The sequence below is a fragment of the Haliaeetus leucocephalus genome, unplaced genomic scaffold (genome assembly GCF_000737465.1).
Source record: "Haliaeetus leucocephalus isolate CR32 unplaced genomic scaffold, Haliaeetus_leucocephalus-4.0 Scaffold217, whole genome shotgun sequence".
NCBI classification, from domain to species: domain Eukaryota; kingdom Metazoa; phylum Chordata; class Aves; order Accipitriformes; family Accipitridae; genus Haliaeetus; species Haliaeetus leucocephalus.
Window position 1 is genome coordinate 4,679,161 of NW_010972653.1, and position 22,947 is coordinate 4,702,107.

At 37.9% G+C, this 22,947-nt stretch overlaps 1 protein-coding gene across 4 annotated transcripts in view; it reads right to left on the bottom strand.

Annotated features, from left to right (window-relative positions):
* Positions 1-203: 203 nt before the first annotated feature.
* The window catches only part of GREB1 (growth regulation by estrogen in breast cancer 1), a 59,067-nt gene continuing 36,323 nt past the window's right edge, over positions 204-22,947 (bottom strand). For all 4 annotated transcript variants that reach the window (XM_010566664.1, XM_010566663.1, XM_010566662.1 and 1 more), the window contains 11 exons: positions 16,094-16,196; positions 14,220-14,378; positions 11,661-11,803; positions 10,751-10,912; positions 8,867-9,071; positions 7,916-8,090; positions 6,757-6,975; positions 4,798-4,933; positions 4,062-4,262; positions 2,302-2,440; positions 204-485 (listed from right to left, as the gene is read on the bottom strand). In XM_010566664.1, the coding sequence (XP_010564966.1) occupies positions 322-485; positions 2,302-2,440; positions 4,062-4,262; positions 4,798-4,933; positions 6,757-6,975; positions 7,916-8,090; positions 8,867-9,071; positions 10,751-10,912; positions 11,661-11,803; positions 14,220-14,378; positions 16,094-16,196 (1,806 nt within the window). In that variant the 3' untranslated portion in view covers positions 204-321. The remainder of the gene's footprint in view (positions 486-2,301; positions 2,441-4,061; positions 4,263-4,797; positions 4,934-6,756; positions 6,976-7,915; positions 8,091-8,866; positions 9,072-10,750; positions 10,913-11,660; positions 11,804-14,219; positions 14,379-16,093; positions 16,197-22,947) is intronic.

A 22,947-nucleotide genomic window follows, 5' to 3' on the forward strand; every position in this document is an offset into this window, starting at 1 on the left:
TATGATCTTGCATGTGGTCTTTTTTGTCACAGAAGAAGTGCACTCATTGACCTTCCTTCTGATCCAAAATCATTTCCACAATGCAAAGTAGTAAGTTTCAGTGTCTCTCCCAGGAATTAGGAATGATTTCCGTCAGATAATTAAATGAGAAAAGTCACTTCAGTGTTTGGAAATATGAGTGTAAATTGTCTCATTAGATATTCTAATAAACAATGGAAAACAGTCCTCTTTCTGTTCAAAAAGCAGAGCCTCTCAAAAGTAAGTTTGTGAGATTGCAGCAAGTAGTGTCTTGTATCATTCAGTAAATGTGTCGTTTTTCAATTAAATATGTCGTCCAGTCAGGAAGAAAAGTGGTCGGTCCTCTTTTGCATTGGCAGTCTGGAATTCATCCCGCAGTCGGAACTGCCACTCGTCTTCCAGCTCTAGCCGGACAACAGTCTGGCGAAGAGAACTGCGATCTTGACAAATCACACACAGTGTGGCACCTAAGCAGACAGTTAAAAAGAAACCCACGTGAGTATCCCCTTTGTTCTCAGGTCACCCAGCTCCCACCACCCCTTAGCATGTAGAACTCCACCACTTTCAAAACAGGAGTTAAAAGTGGGCTTGGGAGAAAATAAAGACACTCATGTAGGACTGAGGAGAGCTATGTTCAGCTCTCTGTTTATCAGGATCTTCTTGTGTAACTTGAGGTATCTAGTATTCATCTAGTGAACAGGACTAACAATACATTCCCTACACTTTAGGGTAAGGAAGGGCAACGCTGTCGGGTCTAAAGAGGTGGTGATGAGTCCTGGTAGAAAACAAGATGAAGCCCTACATCCATTACTGTTCTAGCCCTGCTGATAATTACCTTGTTGAGTGAAACTCTCACTCAGCAAAACACTTACACCACAAGTCAATCACCATGAAGGCTGACTAAGCTCTGCTTTGCTGACCAGAAATGGTCTAAACATGTCCTTAAAACTAATCACAAACTTTAGCGCTTTTCAGATTGGTAAACTAATGTGCCAGCAAAGAAGAATCTGGTCTGTATGGCTATGGGCACAGGCAAATCCAGAATGCCAAAGTAAGAAAAATCATATTTCAGTAAACAATATCAACTGCCTTGACTGGCATGCTGATACCATTTTAACTTGCATGCATGATTTCCTGGCTTCTGAGAAGAGTGCTCAATTAAGAGCAAATAATTATCTCACCAGCATTCAATAATCTGAATGAGAGATGGTGAGGTAAGTGGAAATGCCCAAGACAAAAAAAAGCTGAGATTATAATAAAAAGAAACAAGACAGACAGCCATGTGGTGTTTAATGCTCATGTGGTGGGTTAGAAAATCAAGTAAACTGCCAAGGGAGATGGAGAAATCCCAAATCAAATACACTTTGTTACACGCTATAAAAATCATCTTGTTTATGCAAAATGAAACTGATTGATAGCCTCTGGTCACTAAAAAAATACAGTACAAAAGGACTGCTTTCATTTGCAGTTACTCTGGTAGCCTTGTTAGAGAAACTACAGGCTGATTAAAATGTGGACAATGCTCCAGAATGAGCATAGGCACTGGCACTCCTGTGGCTTCAGTGGCGTGTGCAGGTAAAAGCACTGTACACCCCAATTTGCACTTAGCTACACATACCTACATGAAACTGTATTAACTGCAACAAAGAACACAGCAGTTCATAACAACTCTGCCTGTTTCAAGAAGGCATTTGCCCTGGTGTTCTTCCTCCAGTGACAGTTATAGCTGTGACTGAAACAAATCCCCAGAGCGCTAAATGCCTAAGATAGTAGCAGAAGAATCCAAAAGAAGTTTGCAATGTGACTACCTGCAATACAAATGGAAGTTATTTGTCTCCACTGCTATCCACCATCATAAGGACTGCATGGAGAAGAAACTGGTTATTAGGAATAAATTTTAAATGATCCAGCTTCTACTTCCAAAGATGGTAAATAGATTTTGATGGAGGCTTGTCCATCACCCATTTTCTAAAGAAAATTAGAAAACCTGCAAGAAAGGTAAATGCTTCATATATAAATCTTAAATACCCAGTTTTCAAACATGAAGTAAAGAGTTATGCATATACACTAGGCATACAGAACTTATAGCAGTGTTATATACCAGTTTACTACAATACAGAGCCAGCATGATCAAGCATCAAAGATGGGTGGGACATATAAAAACAAATATGAATACATGTATATACATATATATGTATGTATATTTTCATATAAAATACATTTTTCCCCAGGTTCCCAAAGTCAGGTCATATAATTCTCTGTAATAAAATTATTGCAGCTCACCTTTAAGAAAATGAAACTTCTTCAAAAAGCTAGCTACAACAAAGGAGTCACAGAGGTATAGCAGGAGACCACTGAATGTCAAACCAGAGGAACTGATATTCAGAGAGTGAGGCCGAGAACTCACATAGCAAACTGCAATCTGATTGGGAGAGGGGAAAAAAAAAAAAACATTTTTCAAGCTTTTATATAAAGCTAAGGCTTGATATCAAGCTTTCAGTATTTGCACCTGATTCAAATTCAGAATTGCTTTCCAACTCCAAATATTGTGTTCTTTAAAGTTCCTTCTTAAACATCCCTCTACTTATTAAAAATCTACATAAAAGCACTATTCATAACTATCTATTAGTCATTACTATTCACTACTATTATTATCATGAGGTTTAGATATGATAGGGTTTGAAAGCTGCAGTAACAATAGCTCCCCACAACAATAATGTCACCTGCGTGGCACAGTTTAGTTACACATGAGCAAATATAGTAACTGTGCAGCCAGACATGAAAATAACCCTTTAGAAATGCCTAATTTCATTTACATTACGATAGGATTACTCAAGTCAGTTGAGTTGTGCGTGTACATAAATGCACAAGGTTTCCTCTTATTTAATTTGTTTTTATGGCTGCTCCCCAAATCCACTAGGAACCAGGAATATTTATTGCACTCTTTCAGGATTTATAAATTTAAATCAAGGAATCTTCCACACAAGTGTTTCCAAAGTGCCATGGTACTACTTAACTAGGGCAGACCCTAAATCAGCATGGCATAAATCAGCATGATTCAGTGGAGGAAGGTTGACCCACAGCAACTGAGACTCTGGCCCAGGCTGCCTATATTTATCTATATTTCTTCAATCCTATTGTATCATATTCCAGCTCAGGTAACAATTCCAGAACCAAACTGAACTCATTTCCTGCACTGCATGGTTAGAGCTGAAAGGATGCAATGGATGAAGACAGTAACCATATAATGCCCTTCCACAGAGTTTGTTTTTCCAAATATGGTGGGAACATAGACCTGTAAGATCTCAGCCAGAAAGGAAATGAAAAGATATAGTTCAAAATGTTCTGAGAGCAGCATATATGGCAAGGTCATTACACAGCTGTTTTGGTAAAGAAGTTTAGTAAATCCAGCAAGACTGAATTTCATTTAGTATTCAAGTCAGGTGAAAAGGTAAAAACAGTTTCTCTCTCCTGAACAACACTAACTTAGTATCACACTTCTATCTGACCTACATTTGAGTTTAAGTATGACCTTGGCTTTAGATCCAAACTCATCAGAGAGCACCAACAGCTCCTGAGATCTCATGCCAGCTTCTCCCATTCTGATTGTTTTCTTGGTATTTGTTTCACTGCCTCAGCTTATCAGTCAAAAGTAAACTAAAAACATTTGTATTTTGAAGTGCTTTCTAAGGGTTAGCTACTATTTGTAAAGAACTCTTGTGGAAGAAATTTGCTGTAGGAAGGGCCAAATTATAGCAGACAGAAAACACTTCTCAAAGAAAAATGTGGTCTGTGTTAATTCAGAATCTAATATAGTTCACAGACTGTATTAGCATTTAGGACAACTCTGGTACTGTTCTCCATGTACTTTACTTGAAGCCTCTAATAGTATTTCTATGGGACTAAAATTTTTAACATTACAGGGATCTAATACCTGATTCTTCAAAGGCTGTGTAACTATTATTAAGGAATGCATCAACAAACTCATCCAAAACATAGCCTATACATTTCTAGAGCTGCTTGAAAATTATTTTGTGCGGTACCTGTGGTCCTAAGTTAAGGTAACAGTCCACAGATAGTACTGGATGGCTATAATTCTTCAGTGAGAGAGGGAAGAAGCGATGGCTGTGATACTGGAGGTATTTTTCAAGGAGCAACTGAGCAGGTGCTGCCAAGAAGGTATGCTTGCTGTCAGGAGCACAAATGTACTGAGCAGGGGAGATTGAAACTGGAGTGTCAGATACCTATGAGGAAAAAATATTTCTGGTACAGATCAATCCTGATCAAGTTGTACTTATCTGAATTTTGGTTTGTATAAAATATATCTCTATCCTACAAATCTAAGATTTATATAAGAAGCAAAGTCATTCAGCCAAAAATATCTGCTACCAAAAAAGTTTGAGTTTCACAGAATTATATTTGTATTTATAGAGTCTTTGAGGTTTCTTCTTTGAACCCAAAGTACTCCTACATATGAAGTCATATGAAGATGAGCAATTCAATAGCTATAGATAAAAAACTCATAGTGACTGGTCATTTGGATTGTAAAGAGACACTTTAGCTATTTTTAAGTTTTAAAGGAAAATGATTAAGGAAAGGTACATTTATGCCAAGAATATTGTGGATTTCAGAAAGAAATTTAAAAAAAACCCACATGGCACACATAACCCATTACTGGCATTCGGTGATGCACCAAAATACCTCAGCTCTCCTGGTTACAGGGTACAAAAACGAAAAATGGAATTTTAACAACAACGAAACAGAGGTCTCAGTTCCCACCTTAGACTTAATGTGGAAGGATCGCTGCCCTCCTACTGCAATTTGCTTTTTCATGACACTGAAGTGATTGAACCGACAGATGAGAAGGCCAGCACTGTGGACACGCAAGTTGAAGTCAACATCATCACATGTAAATCTGGAAAGAATAAAATCATAGCAGTTCAGAGGGATGTTTCTCATCACACACTAACAAATACAAGCACGCCAGGGTCTTTGATCAGCGCTGTAGAAAGGACAAGTGTCAAACATACTGACCCTCCACCAGTGCCTATCAGTGAGGGAAAGAGGCTTCAGTTTTGTAATAAACTAGGCTAGAATAAGTTCAAGATAAGAATGAGGGAGGGAACCACTTAGGGAGGGAAAGGACCAGAAACACAGAGAAAAGTGGAAGGAGAAAGGTAGTAGATTGACAGGAAAAGACCCAGGAGTTAAAATATTTTGTTTGCTTTTTACTACAACAATGCAGTCATAGAAAATAGCTACATACATTACTACTCCAAATAAGGTCAAGGAAATTAATTCCTTTGACTTCCAAGGAAATGGATGAGGCCCTACATTTGATTTGTCAAATGCACAGGTCTCTGACTACTCATTTTCCCCTTAGAATATGAATATCCAGTAAATTTTTCAATGTTCCTCTACAGAAATAATGTCATTTTACATTAGAGACAAAAACTATTTGAAGACAAGGAGTCTTTTCTTAATACAACAGAACTGCTCAGACATAGATAGGAATAAATTAAGCAGAAAGACGCCAAACATACCTGAGCTAAATTTGACCTGTTTTAAAAATAAGATGGAACAGAATAAAAGGTAAACTTCTAAAGCTGACTAAATCCAAATACCTTTGGAAAATTCAGACTCAGTTCTCCATTTTGAGTATATATATTATACAGCAAACAGGATGATGTGCAGAACCATTGGATTAACATCCAGGGCTTGGATTTGAGAGCTCAGCGATTACTGGAACAGTTGACATCAGTGAGAAACACAGCATTTAATTATAGGTTTTTAAAATCTTGTCTTTGATCTTAGTAATATTTACATGGATATTTGGTATGTCTGACTGTCACTGTCTCTGTGTTTTAAAAATGTACCTTTTTCCTTGCCAGCCCAGGCTTGGAATGCCATACAATACTTCAGGCTCAACAGCACACACACAGAGGATTATGGCGAGCCATGCATGGTTTAAAGACACAGGCAGGGAATGGGTGGTGTGATCTGGCATTCCTGACATTTTAACATTTCTGCCTGTACTCATATCATTTTGCTTTATTGTCATTCTCTTCATTAGCCCTTCATAATGCTTCATAAGGTAATACAGTTAGACAGCCTGGGAGCATAGTTCTGTACGACGAGTTGCAGAGGAACAAGTTTAAAATGCTCTTTTAAAGTGTCAGGCTGGTGACGATAGAAATTTAAGTCATTTATTTATCGACAGAATAATGAAAGCAGAAGTGCTTCCCTGCAGTTATAAGTAAACTTGGACTTCAGAAGACATCTTCCTGAGATAGGAGAGTTCTTCTGAGAAGTACAGTGACTGATGTTCAGTTATCTAAGTCTAGGTGTGTAAAGCCATTTTAGATTACCTGGGGTATCCCACCTAGCTTACAGAAAATCACATGTAGATTTCATGTCATACCTGCCACCCCTATATGGACATTATGCATATTCTGAGGTAGAGGCCCAAAGGCCACTTGCAATAGACAGCTGGGAGACCAATACTGCAGGGCACACTGCTGAGTATGTCTACCCTGTAATTCAAATATGACTGTTTTATTTGGAACTATGGAAAATAATGTCTTTTGCCAACTGCTGGCAACTTGGGAAGAATGTGAACTGACAGTATGAAAACAAAATCTGTCTGCATCCCATTAACAACCTCCGCCCAAAAAGCTTTGTAAAACATCCTTTATTTGGTTCATTATCTGTATTGAAAGATGCTACTGATTCACTTACCTGTTCTGATTGTACTGTACATTCTGTGTCAGATCGACATTCAGCATAATGAAATCATGCACATGGCAGCAGGAGAATGGCTCCTTGATCTCAGCACTGTTTGTTTTACTGGACCATTTCCTCATCCCAATTAAGGCATAGTGAGTGACATTGGGAGTTGCTTCGATATGTTGCAGAATTTGCTTCAAGGAAACATTCCTTTCAGTCCACGTATAGTCACTACAATAATTACAAAAATGTGTAGAGAATATTCAGAATCTCATTCAGCTGAAGAGCAATTCTTAACAGTTGAAAGTAGTTATGAGTATCAGGTAGATAACTTCAGTGTTGTCTTACTTTACTGCAACTTTTTGTCTCTCACTCTAATCAAAACTTAAAATTAACTAGTGCTTATGTGGTGGGGACTGGTATGACCGATCTGAAGCTTAGTATGGATCTTTCAAAATATTCATTCAGATATGTAAACTTTTAAAGTTACCTGGATAATGTTCCAAATTACTTTGGGAGGGTTGCTGACTTTGTAGACATAGCTTAAGTGCAAAGTATAAGATCCTCCTAGCCCACCCCTAGAGTCCATAAATCTCAGTTTTCACTGAGTTTAGTTCTCTTTGAAGGTTTGCTGTAAATCCTGCATAGCACTGTTCTGGGAATAGATAAAAATATCTAGTACAAACAATGTTCTAAAGTAGAGAAAACAAAAATACTTGTTTTGGGATTTGGGGAGCTAATAAAGGAGCCATACAGACTGGGACTGATAAAAGAGCTGAAGGAAATTAGCTGCACAATTTGCACAGAAATGTCTTTTAGCTTCCTTAGAAAAATCCTGTTAAAAATGTACATGTGAATGCCCATGCTTGTCCAGTATATCAGGGATTGTGTGAAATCTGCAGTCCAAGTAACTCTAGTTTGAACCGGAGTTAAGCTCTACAGCAAAGGCTGCAGGGCACTTAAATCCTCAGGGGACAGGAATGAAAAACTGGCACTAAACTATGTGCTATGCAAAGGCAGGTATCTAGGGAAAATAATTCTCTCATTAGGTAAATATTATTCTCTGCTTGTACAGGGAAAAATTTGTAGTATATCAAACACAATTTCAAAACTGATATGCAGTGAAAGGTTAAAAGAAATCAGCTGAAAAAGCATATATTACTCTGTTTACCTTTTCCTGTCTCCTGAACAATCAAATTCTACTGAATTCCACATAACACAGGAGTCATCTGAAATTACAATGAAAGGCCAAATATCCTGGGGTTTTATCCCCAGCTCCTCCTGCCGATTTCGTTCAAGCTCCAAGTTATGGTAAGACAACTCTTTTATGAGGAAGTGTGCAGCACCTGAAACCAAAGACAAAAATCATCAGATTAAAAGTTGCTTTTAACTTGGAAGCCTTTTGAAGTGAATATTTCTGCAGACCAGGGTATGAGTCACTCTGAAGATTTTAACACCCTAACACTCCCCAGAGCTAACTTATTTTGTCACTTGCCAAGCAAGTAACTTATTGGACCCCACTGGGAAGCACATAAAATGAATCCTGATTTTCTAGTGTCTTAAGGGTTTAGCGACTTTTAACCTGACAGATATTTGGCTCCACTAGCATCTCTTAGTGCAAATAGAGATGTTGATTGACCAGCTGAACAGCATGGGAACAATTTCCCCTGATGACCTACTTTGAATGTTTGTCACTAATGCTGTCTATAAGTTGTTCCAGCAGTAAAAGCAAGGCGCTGAATATCTCACAGATACTGTATTAGCAGAACCTAACTAAGACATGTACTAATCAGTGCATCACTGCCTATGCTAATAGTACATAACTTATTTCTATGAGGAAACAGAGTAGGTAACTCCATCTAAGTTAACACCCTCAGCTCCCTTTAAAATTAATAGAGGAGAGTTAGTATTTCTAGGGTGCAATTTATCCAGATTGTTTTAGATGACCTGGATTAAGTGAATTGCATCTTCGACTGTGACAGAATGTCTTCAAAGAGAATCCAGATCACCAGATCAGATATGCTAGCTACAAGGTGTGTGTCTACATTTCACTGTTGAATAACAACACCTCAAGGGCCCAAGTCCTGTGTCTGCATTTGTTAAAACTTTTTGTTACACTTACCTACTCCTGCACTGTTGAAAATGCTTGGAAGAACAAGCATGATGTGGTTGGGCCAATACTTCTTATATATGGCCATTTCATATTCCTTGACAACTAAAACATGCAAATGACTGGCTCCATCCATTGCATGATATAAATTGAAAAGTCCGTGTTCATGACGACCAGTGGTGGGAGTAAAAGTGGGGCTTTTTATGTAATCTTCACTCTGTAAATAAAAAGAAGTGTGAGTTTCTGTATTAAGCTGGAGAATGTTTAAACAAAGAGAACAAGATCCTTCAGGAGAATAAATCAGATTCACTGACACTGGTCAAACTGCTACATTTTAAATCAGCTTAATAGGAAAATAAGCAACTTTTTTAAGAGTTGGGGAAAAGAAAACTCTATCATTTAGCTTATTTGACTGGTGAGAGTGTGGTGGACTGGATAGGACTGCTAACCTTGACCTGCCAAGAGCACAGGGACCTTGAGGCTACATCTGGAATAGGATTTAGGTCCATATGACATAAGATGGTAAGAAACACCCTACTCCAAAACTGCAGTACAACCCTTCTGACTGGCTATCACTCAGTCTTGAATGCATTGAAACTCACTAGGTGCTTCCAAGTTTGATAGTACAGCTTCTGAAAGCCCTGTTTCTACAGACATCCAGGACTGTTCCAGTCTGTGCAACTGATTTTAGCCTGGTTCCAACTAAGGTCATTAAGGACCCCCAATGTGCCTCTTTACAGACACTCTCCAAAGCCCTCACAGTTAAGCACTCCAGATTTAAAACTGCCAAAGCACAAAATGGTGGATTTGATGCCACTGGAGTCCACGAAAGGGAATTGAAAGTGGATCAAGAAAAATATTTTATAATGGTTGAACAATCTAGGTTTATATCCCACAGCACTTTTCAAGCCTGCAGCAAGATTGCAGGCACCATTTTGGAGCAAGTGAACAAAAAAAGAAGCAAAGGAAGAATAAATGGTTTTGGCAAAGCCTCAAAGCAGGTCAGTGGCAGAAGCAGGAAAAGAATCCACAAGGACCCAGTGCATAGTTCTGACTGCACAGCCAAGCACAAGTTTACTGGGTGAGGAAGAGCAGGAGGTTTCATCTTCACATTGCACAGTTGCTGCTGCCTTGCTGCCTGGGTTCCCCCATTTCAAACTTGAACTGGACATAAAACCCCGAACTGGAGGGTGGTATTGATTGATTATTGGTTATTGGAAGCAGCTTATTTTCTTCAAGATAGAAGTGCTACTGCTTACTACTGTTCCACAAATTGCTTCAATACTCCAAACAGTGTGGCCTGAGCAAGGCACAGCATCATCTTAGACATGGATATCAGGAGTCACTGTAAAGGCCAACATCAGAGTTTGCATAGCCTGTCCAATGGATGACCTTATAAAGTGTTTTCTACAAGCATGATGTGATTCTTTGGACAGTCTTAAAGCCATGACAAAGATTCTTTGAAAGTGTTATTTTTATATGACAGCAACTGAACATTTATGCAGAATATGACAGGATAATCCACTGCCTTCCTCTACAGTAAAAAATTGCTTCCTCTTAGTGCTGTATGATAAACAAAACCATGTCTCTGAGCAAATTGCTGAAACCATTCTCACTTTAACATCTTAAACACATAACCAAAGACCTTTTGCCCCAGATAGGAGTGTTTATACCAAAGGATCAACCTAGATAATGAGCAAAAGAAACAGCTTATTGGTGGCTTGACAGTTTTGCTTCATGTCTCCCTTTCTGAGAGAAAATACAAGCATAGTATCAGGACATCTTCATTATCTCTTGACAGCTGGACCAGAAGTGTAAAGAATCCTAATTCAACAAATTTTAATATTGGTGGTGTCTCTTTCCCATATATGGCCACAAATATAATTATCCATCTACCTTATCTGTGACTAGCGGTAGCCTCATGCTTTCCAATTGTCTTCCTGGTTGGCTGAAGACAAAGTGATGCTCCTTTGACTTTGGAATGATAAAATGCAGCTGGATCTCTTCTCCCAGCATAGAATAGGAAAAGGCAAATGCATGCAGAGTGGACTCATAAAGCTGTGAAAAATTAGGATAATTCCAGTGGTTAGAGTCAAACTACAAAGTCTCAGTGTAGTTAATACACATTTATAATATTACCAAACAGATGACAGTCACTGTATTGCATTAGATTCACTAGGTGTTAAGCAATGTCCCTTAGGCTACAGCATACACTAAAAAAAAATATAAATTAAACTGTTCCCTCTTTTGAAACCATTGTTTCAGCTTTGTCTTGCAGATGGTACCAATACTTACAGGCCACTCTTGGCTTTCAGAAATACTGACATATTATAACCAGTATTTGCACTGCTAACATCTTCTTCCTCACATTCTAATAGGCAGGAAATTGGAGGGTTACTCTGAGGAAAACAGTCTGTATGCCACATGTAGACTACTCTATGCTGGACTACTCCTGTATCAGAAGTATCACCTTTTGCAGTTACTCAGGTGAAAAGGTAAGCAAGTCCCAGTGGGAAAAGTTTACCAGGAAAGTAGTTTTAACTGGTTGTATAAATGTAGAATGCAGATTACAGCACCAAATAAGGTACTGTAAATGAGGCAAGGATCAGTCCTCTGACGTCCCCAAACCTGCAGTCTGGTCAAGGCAGGCAAACTTCAAGAAATAACAAAATCTGTAAATCAGATGGTTTTAATACATACATACAACTTCTAAGCCAATTCAAATACAGTGAATGTACACAAAACTGTGTTTGGGTTGTGTCTGCTTCTTATTCTGATCTGCAGAGTAATATCTGGAAATCTTTACCTGGTACCTGGGATTGAAACCCATATACTGATGACATTGTTCACAGTGATGGTAGGTGTTATATGCTGCATACTTGGACAATCTCATCCTAGTTGTTTGACGGCGTGTATACATATCCTCCTGTCTCCTGCTCATTGATCTCTCTATTAAAAAAAAACCAAACAACTTAAATCTAACATATATTCAAGGCCAGAATGTACTCCCTTCTGACAAACTGTTTCTGTCACTGTAATTAGCTTCTAGGAACAATGGCAGGATTAAACACATGCAAAACAATCTATGAATTTGTTCTGAGCATATTATGCTTTATAATTTGTTATGCACAGCAAAGGGGACTACAAAGAAGTATCTGCAAATTCATGATTATGATAATTCTGTACAGATTTCACAAAAGACAGAGGTGTAAGCAAAACCAGATTATTAAAATTATTATTGTTGCTCTTTTTATTGTTGGTTGAATGCTTGCAAAAATAATAAATAGTAAAAAAGAGTCTTATGAGAGATATTTTTTGTCCTGTGATGGACATCACAGTAGATTATGTGAAACGAACTTGGCAAATTTAGTGACGTTGCTCTTTAGTGAATATCCACATTTTAAAAGAAGGTCTCCTTTGTGAGAATGAAGGAAGATGAGATGTAATTTCTGCTGAAAAAGACTTCTGTTATGTCATCTGGCCAAGCCTTGCACTCAGATTTTCAGCATCAGATCAGGTTGTTCAAGGTTGTTCCTTGGCCTGTCAGGTTTTGAAAATCATTAAGAGTGGAGTTTCCACAGTCTCTCTGGGAAACCTGCTCCATGGTTTGATGACTTCTTCTATTCTGGAAATATTTTTCATACTATTTAATTGTAATTTCCCATGTTGCAACTTGTGTCTGTTGTTGCTTGTTCTTATGGTGTGTCTCTATAATAGTTTGTGTCTATAAGTTCCCATTAGGAAGTTGAAGACAGCAATCAGATGCTCCTGCTAGACTTCTCCAGACCGAACAAACCCAACTGTCTTCAATTTTCTATGTACATCATGTGCTTCAGGCCTATAGACATCTTGGTGGCTACCTACTAGGCTCACTTCTGTATGTCAATGTCTTTCTTGTACTGCGAAGCCAAAAACTCGACAGAATACTCCAGATGTGGTCTTACAGGTGTCGTGCATAGAAAAATAATCATTTTTAGTAAGCCATTAACCCAATGGAGAACTGGTGACTCAAGTTCAAGTTGTTGTCTACCAGGACCATCAGGTGACCCTTCTCAAAGTTGCTGTCTATACAGCTGGCCCCAAGCTTGTACAGCTGCAAAAAATTATTCCATCTCAAGTGCAAGATCTTGCATTTACCTTTGTTGAACTATATGAGGTTCCTGTTCCTGAGGCTCCTTCCTGGAGATTCCATTTCTCCAGGCTGCCCAGGTCTTTCTGAATGGCAGCGCTACCTTCCTGCATATTGATGGCTCCCCCAATTTGGTATCATCCATCAACTTGCTGATGTTGCATTCTGTCCTTTTGACCAGGTTATTAATGGCAATCTTAAATAGCATTTGCCTCACTATCATTCTCTGAGTATTGCCATGCATACCCAGTTGTCAGTCAGATTTGTGCCACTCATCACATTTTGAGTCCAGTGGGCCAGCCAATTTCCCACCCCCTTTACAATCCACCCATCCAAACCATATCTCTCCAGTTTTGGCTGTATGGATATCATAGAAGATAGTGACAAAAGCCTTGCTGAAGTCCAGATAAAGCCACTGCTCTTCCTTTGTTCATAGTTCATCACAAAATGCAATCGTGTTTACCAGTCATGATTTGCCTATGATAGATCCATTCTAGCTGCTCCCAATCACTCTCCTGTCCTTCATCGGTCTGGACATGGCTTACAGGAGAGTTTGTTTCCATAATTGTTTTGAGGACTGAGGGCAGGCTGACTAGGCTGTAATTGCTTTGATCCTCCTTCTATCCTATAGAGGATGGGCATGGCATTTTCCTTTTTCCAACCATCAGGAACCTCCATCAATTGTTGCTACGTTTTAAAAATGATAGACAGTAGACTCACAAAGATGTTGGCCAGCTCCCTCAGTATGCTTGGATACATCCTACCCCGTCCCATGGGCTTGTGTATGTCCAGCTGGCTAATTCAGAGGACCAATTCACACCTCAATACTCCAGGAATCTAGATCTGGACGTATGCATCTCACGCTTTCCAAACCTAAACCAAAACCTAAAAAATAAACCTATAAACACTTTTAAGTACATAAGTAACTTTACCCACATAAGTCCCTTCATTGCTACAGAGCAGGACAATGCTACTACAGAAAAACATTCAAATACACAAACTTATTGTGGATGCAGAGCTTTTTTTAATTAAAGACTACCTATATAATATTCCATAAAACATTTATAAGGCCCATACTCTGGTGCTTCATCTGGCAAACTTGAAATCTTTTTTCACTATTACTTAGTCAAGTGCAATTCTGATAATTTCACTCTGTTTAAAAGTTTAACAGGATTCTCACATTAAAAACAAATAAATACCTATATGTGTACCAATCTAGATTTATAAAATTCTAACCTTCACTGTTTATAGTCTGAAGCTTTGAACAAATCAGACTTGCATCTTCGTATTTCGGATCATGGATAGTGTAGTCAAAAGGCATCTTCTTAAATGTCTCCAAATCTGGCCACATATCTCCAGGCTGATGGTAGTATTGATCAGATTCTTCTTTTATGTCTATAATATTATTGACAAATAAAAATTCATGTAATTACAATTTTTAAAGCTCTTTATATTGCTTCAGATGGTTTTGCTACACCTATTATTCCTGCATCATTTTTTCTTTCATCATTCTGAGGAAGCAATATTATTATGCATCCAGAGGTGTACCTTGGAACAAATGTACCTCATACCTCAATGCAATTCTGGCTTTTAAACCTTTGTTATCAATTTAAGACCTCTGTAATCTTACTGGAGCAGTTGGTGGGATGATGATGAAAACAATGTCAAGCGTCTAGTAAGGCTGATCTACCTGCATCTAGGCATTTGGAGTCTTTCCACTGACCACCACATTTGTGAACTCAGTTGGGGAAAGATATGTTATTTTCACTGAGGAAAACAAGCCCTTTTAAAGCTTCAGAAATTGCAGTACAGTGCAGAGTTAAAAGTCAAATGCCCCTTCTAGTGATAAGACCAGAGTAATCAAAGATAATTCACCCTTAGGTAGGAGAAAATAGTAAATGGTATTGGTATAATGTGCAGTGAAATCATGGCTTTTTCTGAAACAGGTTAACTGACATAAAAACCCAAAGGTACACAAGTCCTTACAAAATACTTTGCTACCTTTGTCAAGAAGATGAAAGATCTGACAAGAGTAAAATGGACAGTAGTGAGGAGTTCAGTTTGGGGGTCAGCTGTAAGTTGCTGTAAAGACCCATAACTCCATGTCTACGAGTATAGACTAAATGATTATTTACAACAGGTGAGACCCTGTTTTTTGGCACCCAAAGTAGATATGACACTCAGATGGAATTAGTCAGATGGTGAAATTATCTTCATACCCTGACTGTGAGTTACCTCTCAAATCCTGCCTAAAATATACAAAGGATTGCTTGCACAAACCTCTCCCCCAGCAGACTGGTCACCTTTTCCACAGGTTTTGCCATAAACCTTGGGGGATAGCTTCCTCTTTCTCAAGCACAGCTCAGTCTGGAGGAAGACTCCTGGGTACTGCCCCAGAAAGCCCTCAGAGACAAGAGCTGAGGCACAGTCCCACAGTGAAATGACTGAAGAGCTTCCCACCAGGGTCTGACGGAGGCAGCTAGCAGGCAGGTAGCACCCACCTGAGACTCTCCATAGCTGACTGTGGACATGCCTTTAGAGCAGAATGAGACATATCCATATTTTTCTGTGTAGTCCAGCCCTTAACTACTGAGACTGAGTGTCAGAAATACATCTGGAAACACAGGGGAATAATACACTGTAAATAAAGGAAGTTGCGACTAAAAATAGCTATTAGAGAGCAGGAATTGTCTTCCTCCCTCATGTAGTCTTATGTACTTAGAAAATATCACATTGCTCAACATGGCATATATCTGCCAGAATTTCACTGATTCTTTTTATATACTTTACCACAAAAGTTCATTCCAATTCTAAACTTAAAAGCAATGGCTGGATATCATTAAATATATATATATAAATGCTGTTGATTACTTCCCAAGACAAACAGAGGTATGTGGTTTTCTTACTGAAAGGGAGACTAAACTCTAAATGATGAGTGAAATAATGAAATATTCTTAGGTACCAGTTGAAGATCACATGAAAATTTTCTTAAAATATTCCAATGTAAATTAATTGCAAAGGTGAACAGCATAGAATATACAGACTTCTCAATTTAACATAACAATTTTCTACAGTCTCCAGAAGCAAGTATTTTTATATCAAGAACTTACTAATGTTGATTTCTTCCTCATCATAAACATCCACTTCTGTCAGTCTAATCAGCATTCGGGACAAAATACTGAGGAACTGCAGATAGGCACCTGTTTTCCCTATCTGTAAATATATAAATTAGAAAATACAAAAGTAAACTTTAATTTTTCAACATGTTACTGTTCTACATATCTGAAAATTGCAGCTGCAGTGAAACCAAATATTAATATTCAGCGCTTGCATATCCCTGTATTTGTGTATTCCTTGGCATAAATTACGTGCTTAAATGCTCAACAGTTTTGTTCTCTCTATGCAGGAACCTAGTTTGGAAAATGCTAGGTCTAATTCTAAAATCACAGGTCTAATTACAGGCCCACAGACAAGAATTTTCTCTCCTGATGTTATAGTTTCTACATAGACAATGAACTTTTAAAAATCCATACAAGCTCATAAAACATTCCAAAAAACTCCTCAAACTACAAGATAACTACAGGATTACCTCAACCAACTCTTTCATACTTGCACAATTTACCAGTACACTGACTGGTACTGAAGTACAGTGACTATCCTGAAGAACAAAGTAGCATGCACCTACAGGAGAACTTCTGCAGGCCACTTCCACTCCTGGAGTACATGGTATATGTAACAATGTGTTGTTCCACCTCTTGTGCTGAAAATGTATTATTTCCCTTCCACTGTTTTAAAATTACCTTTTAAAAGTCCATTTTTAAATGATATTAAGATTATAACTTTCTCCTTTCTTTTTTACCCCGCCAACACACTATATACATTTTCTCTTCATTACATCAAATAGCAGTGCTGTCCTTTTATAGTTTTTTCAGCTGAAAGGTATAACCCACAGCCAATGATTTACTCAGTGGATTGTTCTGTGTCTTCCACACAAAGTTTGCTGATGATAACATCAAGGAAATAATGCCATATCTAAGCAGACAGCTTTACAAACCATTACACTTGAACAGGAAGCAGTACACAATGGGTTTCAATGGGAAAAAAAGAGACCAGCAAGCTCATGTCACGCTCACAGGAGAATGAACATGCTATGATTTTGTGTGTGTGTATAGTTCAGCTGCAGAATGGCACTGATGTCCAGCTGACAACTTAAGACTAATGTCACACCTGTACAGGGTGAGGTTAACATGTAGATGAGTTATGACAAATTTTCCTGTCTGATTTCGCAAAGTGGTATCAGATTTTGAACTAAGATTATATCACTACTGAATTGAAAACCCAGCTTCACTGGCACTACTGCTAGGACGTGTCAGAAGCATAGGGTGTTAATTACTAAATATACTATTGAATTTACTATTTTTCATATATGTCAAGTGAAATTTTCATTTTCTCTCAACATTTGAGAAAGGGAGGCTTTGAAGCTGAAGCAAGAGTAGGTAAACGTTTGTTTTGGTCAAAGTTCAGTATCTGTTGCTTTTAATAAATCAGACTGCATTTTACACAGTTGCTTGCCAAGGGTGGAAAAGGGTACTGTTATCCCTGTTGGGGGTCAAATAAGCCTTTCAGGTACACATGGTAGACCATGTGTTAGCACACAACTCTCTGTTATCCAGGTAAAAAAGACACCAAAAAAAAAGTGACTTTGAATAGAGGAAATGATAGCATGGACTATAGTCAGCCCATGGACTGGACATTTCTAATGCCCAGTCTGGGTTTTTATGTAAAATCCATTGAGACTAATGAGAATCTTTCTACTGACTCTTGAACAAGTTTCTAAACTGGGCTGCAATGGCTATTGATTGGTGAGCTAAAGAAAAACATCTTTTATTCCCACATCTGAGGCAAACCTGATGATACTTTGTCCTAGAAGAAAATACTTTCAATGTTTTCTCTCAAGTCTGAGTTTACCTTTATGTGCCCTTACAAACATATTCTTTTGAAGAGCCTCTGATCATCATTTCATTAAACACAGCGTGGCCTGGCAGATTAACAGTTCCCTGATTTCAAACAAATGAGAGATCATTTGTCAAAAGTACACATCCTGTTCCCTTGATATCAGGTATCTATGTGAAAAAACTAATTCCTAATTTGTTTGAAGGATATACTTAGAATTGTCAACAGAACAACAGGCTGAAAACCTTACTTTTTCTTTTTGGTAACCATTTAAAACTTACTTATTCTATCAAAATCACATATTTTTCTTACCCTGGGGGACCAATCTTCACCAATGTATCTTCAGCAATGTATGTGGGAGTGACTAGGCTACTACTATGTCATACTTAGATGAAGGGTATTAGTTGTCAATTGACTCAAGTATACACAAAGCTGTAGGGTCATGAGTCAAAAATGTTGGAAACCACACGACTACAAGTGCTAGCCCCTAACCACTAAACTAAAACTTATGTATTTATCATATTCCATGCATCGTATCTTACCCAATTATCTCATTATCTGTCACATTAAAAGTGTCCAATACAGTACTGTGAGCTTTATGAACTGTTAAGATATTAGCAACACTATATGCAAAATGCTGGTAGGAACTTGCAGGAATCTCTCCATGGTTTCAGAATGTTTCTCTGCTAGGAGAGAGATCAGGCTGAGCACATGGCAACATTCATATTTGGACTCCATTCACTTGCACGTTTGCCTGCATTTGCTGCTGAAGAGATGAGCTGGTGAAAGAGAGAACACCTTTGCCAGGTCATTTTGAGAAGATTTTCAAAAAGAAAATGAGAAAAGAATGACTCCTTATTTACAATCAAAGTTTACTCCAGAAAGGAAGAACCTTGAGCAACTGAATTTGTAGCATGCCCAGACAGGTAATTGCACCTTTAAAATTAATTGTATTTTTTTCTATATGTGCCATCTCTAAGCAAAACAGAACTGCATAGAGTGTCAGCCTTTGTTCAAAAATACTGAATAGCTGTCAATAAACAGAGCTTCCACATGTCTCTGAAGAGTCCTTGCCCCATCTGCCACCACCCCTCTTTTTGATAGTTTGGGCATCATAGGTAGCTGCAAAGAGATCCTGCAAGCAGGATATGTACAACTTTGAAACAAAAAGCCCCATATTTGTCCATCCTCCATCTCCCAACTGCAACAAAATAGAAGATCTACAAAGAAATTTTAAACTGGACACATGATCAGACTCTAGCTTTACACATCTTTAGAGAAGCCTAGTACAATGCCGTGTTGATCCTAATTAGTGACTCTGGGCTTAAGCATGATATAATATATTAACAATGACAACTGGTAAGGAAGTACTCTGAGCAAGGTGTTTTTCTCCATATCCTGCCTTTGCCCTGAACGTAAAAGCTGCAAACAGATTAAAAGAATGAAAGAACCTGGAACTGGGCTGCATTTTTACAATTCCTGAAACAAAACGTACATGAGGGGTGCTGCTACTACAGACAGCTCTACTTGCCAGAAGGAGGTTCCTCAAATATGTGGCAGTGCCCAGCACCTTAGCAGATAAGGCACCTGGGGGGCCAATATTTCCAAATAATGGAAGTATTCCTCTACTTTGTTTCTATCCACCTGAATTTGGAAGACAGAAGTCTGATGAATCAGACTCAGAAGAAGAAAATCTCAGAAGACTAAGTAAAAATCTCCAATCTTGTGAAAACCTATGATAATTAAGGAATTTGGGGCCTGCAAAGATTTAGTATTTTGGTTTCTGTTTTCATCCTTAGTGCAAGGGATCATTTGGCCCATAAAAAAACCCTAAGAATATGTTTACCTTGCAGCTCTTCATTCATGAAGAGTGCAGTTGTAGCTGAGCAAGAGGAAGGAATACAAATTCAAATCCTTCCTGCAGAAGTTTCAAGAGGTGTGAGGTCTAGTTTTTGTGTCAAAGGCATACACTACCTAAGAGGAGTGGAAAGCTCTCCAAAGATTTTGACCACTGAACAGTGCTTCCCATAGATATCAAGGATAAGCTGAAAACAGTCTGTCTAAGAATATGAGAGAGAGATATTCTAGTCAGAGAAATTACGTGTATGCATCCACACTTACTCATGGAAGTGACATCCAAAAGTGCTGCTGCAGCAGGTCTAACAGTAATGAGTTCCCTTTTTTTAACTTGTTCCAGACACTGGACACCAGGACCACTAGAACTACTTTATTATTCTTACATGTTTCTATAAAGTATCATCTGATTTCATTCTTCACATTCAGACAAATATGGCAAAAGGGGAAAAAATTTCATAAGGCTTTTCTATTTTAATTTCCAGGTGAGATAGTTCTTCACATACCACGACACTGGTTTTCAAACTGTGGTCTGTGAACCATTGGTGATTCATAGAAAACATGCTGATGGTCCACAGACAGCTGGTCAAATGGTGCTGGCCCTTGTCCTTGTTGCCACTTGCTATGTTCTTCTAAAACACAGCTAACAATAGATATATTACATATTTCCCTAATATTTTTCTTACATAAGCTGAATGGCATATAGGCCTTATATTAGGTGTAGGTATTACCTATACCTTTTATAGGTAATAAGAAATGGAAATAAGTAGAGGAAAACCAAATACGAGCAGCAGTCTTCTTCCTTAGAAAGTGTCTTAAGATGTGCTTGCTTCATTCCCTGGACATGGTGCCACAGGACTGAGCCATGCTCATGAGCAGCTTCCACACTTAAGGAAAATGCTAGTTCTCAGTTGTAATATCCAGTTAAAAACAAAGGTACAAAACCTTGATTTGCAGTTTGGGGAACTTTAAGATGAATGTTTCTAAGAAAAATACTTTCGTGAATTTAGGCTTCCTCATATGCATTTTCTTGGGTGCACTAGATTTCTAGCCATAGATATGATACATGTTGTTCATGGTGGTGCATATTTATTCATACTCCCTAACCAATGGCTTAACTTCGATGATGTGAGCTAACTTACAGATATATAGATCTATTTATACCTATCCAGTTTCTGCTGCATTTCCTAAAGCCTGTTGTAAAAATAATGCATGTATTGCCTTCTAATGTACATAATTGTCCTTGTAAAAATACATTGAGTCTTCTAGCAAAACATTTTGACCAGTACAGAGGGTAAAATGCCTCTGTGAGAGAAGGATGAGTGTACTTTATTACTAATTACCCTGACAGTGAGAATTATAATTTTGGTTCACTAATGTGCCTAGTTTTCTTCCTGTGTTGATTTCATATTTTTCATTTTAACCAACAAATTGCTTCCTGATTTGAATTTTAGTAAAGTAACTGCTGCCTGATAGAGAAAACAACTACTTCCTAATTTTTGAAAAGATAGTACTCTGGCAGTCTTATACTTCGCTGAGATGTTATTAACACTGAGATAGGTGCTGTCTAAGAATTGTTTTTATTTCTGCCTACATCTTCTCATGCATTAAGCATTAAGTCCATGTCAAATGTTACTATTATCAAACACACATGTGAGTAAAACCTCTCTAAGGAAGCAAAATTATTTCTTCCCCAAAAGTAAAGGGAAATTCTAATTTCTGTATATTTTATTGTAACTACTCCCTAGAAGAAACACTGTATTGTTACACCTTAAACCAATAAAAGATCAACATGCTTTTACAGCTCTTTGTTTGGTTTACAGGAGTTTGTAGTACTTTGGGAGGTTAAAATAGTAAAGGAAGCAAAGCTGCTGTCTTTTTCTATATACTGAAATGAATATATACCCCTAAATTTTGATGCATGTGAATTTGTTCTGTGTGAAACAGGTATATTCTTCAGAAAGAACTGAGGAATATAAAAAGAATAAACATGTGAAAAGTGTCCTTTAGAAATTGGTCCAACTTTATGACCCAATGCAAGACTAGGAAATAACCTCCATTCTGCAGACAGCTGGAGAAGAGATGGAGTTTCAAGTAACAGAAGTGATATCAAGGCTGAAATTCACTACTATACAGAGCATCAACAGGAGTCCTATTCAATATTTGAAAAAAAAAAAAAAAAGGTTTGATAGTGAAGAGTGGTGAATACCATACCCTGGAAGGGAGCCAATGGATAAATAAGCTGCCTGTTTAAATTATAATTAGTTAAATGGCAAGTACCAAGTGTGTGAAGCATCAAAACCTTCTCACAGGTGTGTAGTATGCTCTCAGAAGTCTCTGAATGACTCTTATGAGAATCACAGATTTACTTTTGTAAATGTACATAACCAAATGAATACCAAAGAAATATTTACTTATTGGCTAATCTGGATATTTAGGGTGGCTTTGGGAATAGTATCTTTGTCGGGTTTGATGTGTATGCATACAAAATTCTAAAAAAATTGTCACAGACTGTGGTTTTCTTTGAGATGGAAATGAACAACCTCTCTCTTCCAAAATGTACTCATTTTAATGCTGCAGCTGAGTATGAAATTCAGTTTCTTGATTGCATAATACTTCAATCTTTGGGAAACATGGACAATTTAGATCAAAAGAATGGACAGTGAGAAACTGCTCATCAGAGTACTTTCTGGAATCCTTTATGAACTACAGTAACATTTGCAGGAAGTCCCAATATGGAAAGCCCATTTATATTCTTTCTACTCTACTGCACCATAAATTTGGGTGCACAGTGGAATACAATCATTTAACAAATGACAATATGTAGTTTTCTTTTGCAAAGCATGGGCATAGAAGAGTGGATCATGTGGCAAATTAAATCAGTAACTATCTTTAGATTAATTCTTTGGGTGGTTGTTACAATTACTGGAAACATGGGTCTTTGTCTTGGTTTGGATTTATCCTTTTTGAATTCTGAGGTTCATAGGACATATATATGCTCTCAGTAGGCATGGTGTCTCTTCCTAACTTGTTGCTTCGTACTTCAGCAGAACATGAGAGGCACAATATTACCTTTAGCATGTAACGTGCATTCAATTAGGAGACAGCTTGCTCAGATAAGTGCTAAATATTCTTAGAGAATTTAGAAGAGAAGGAA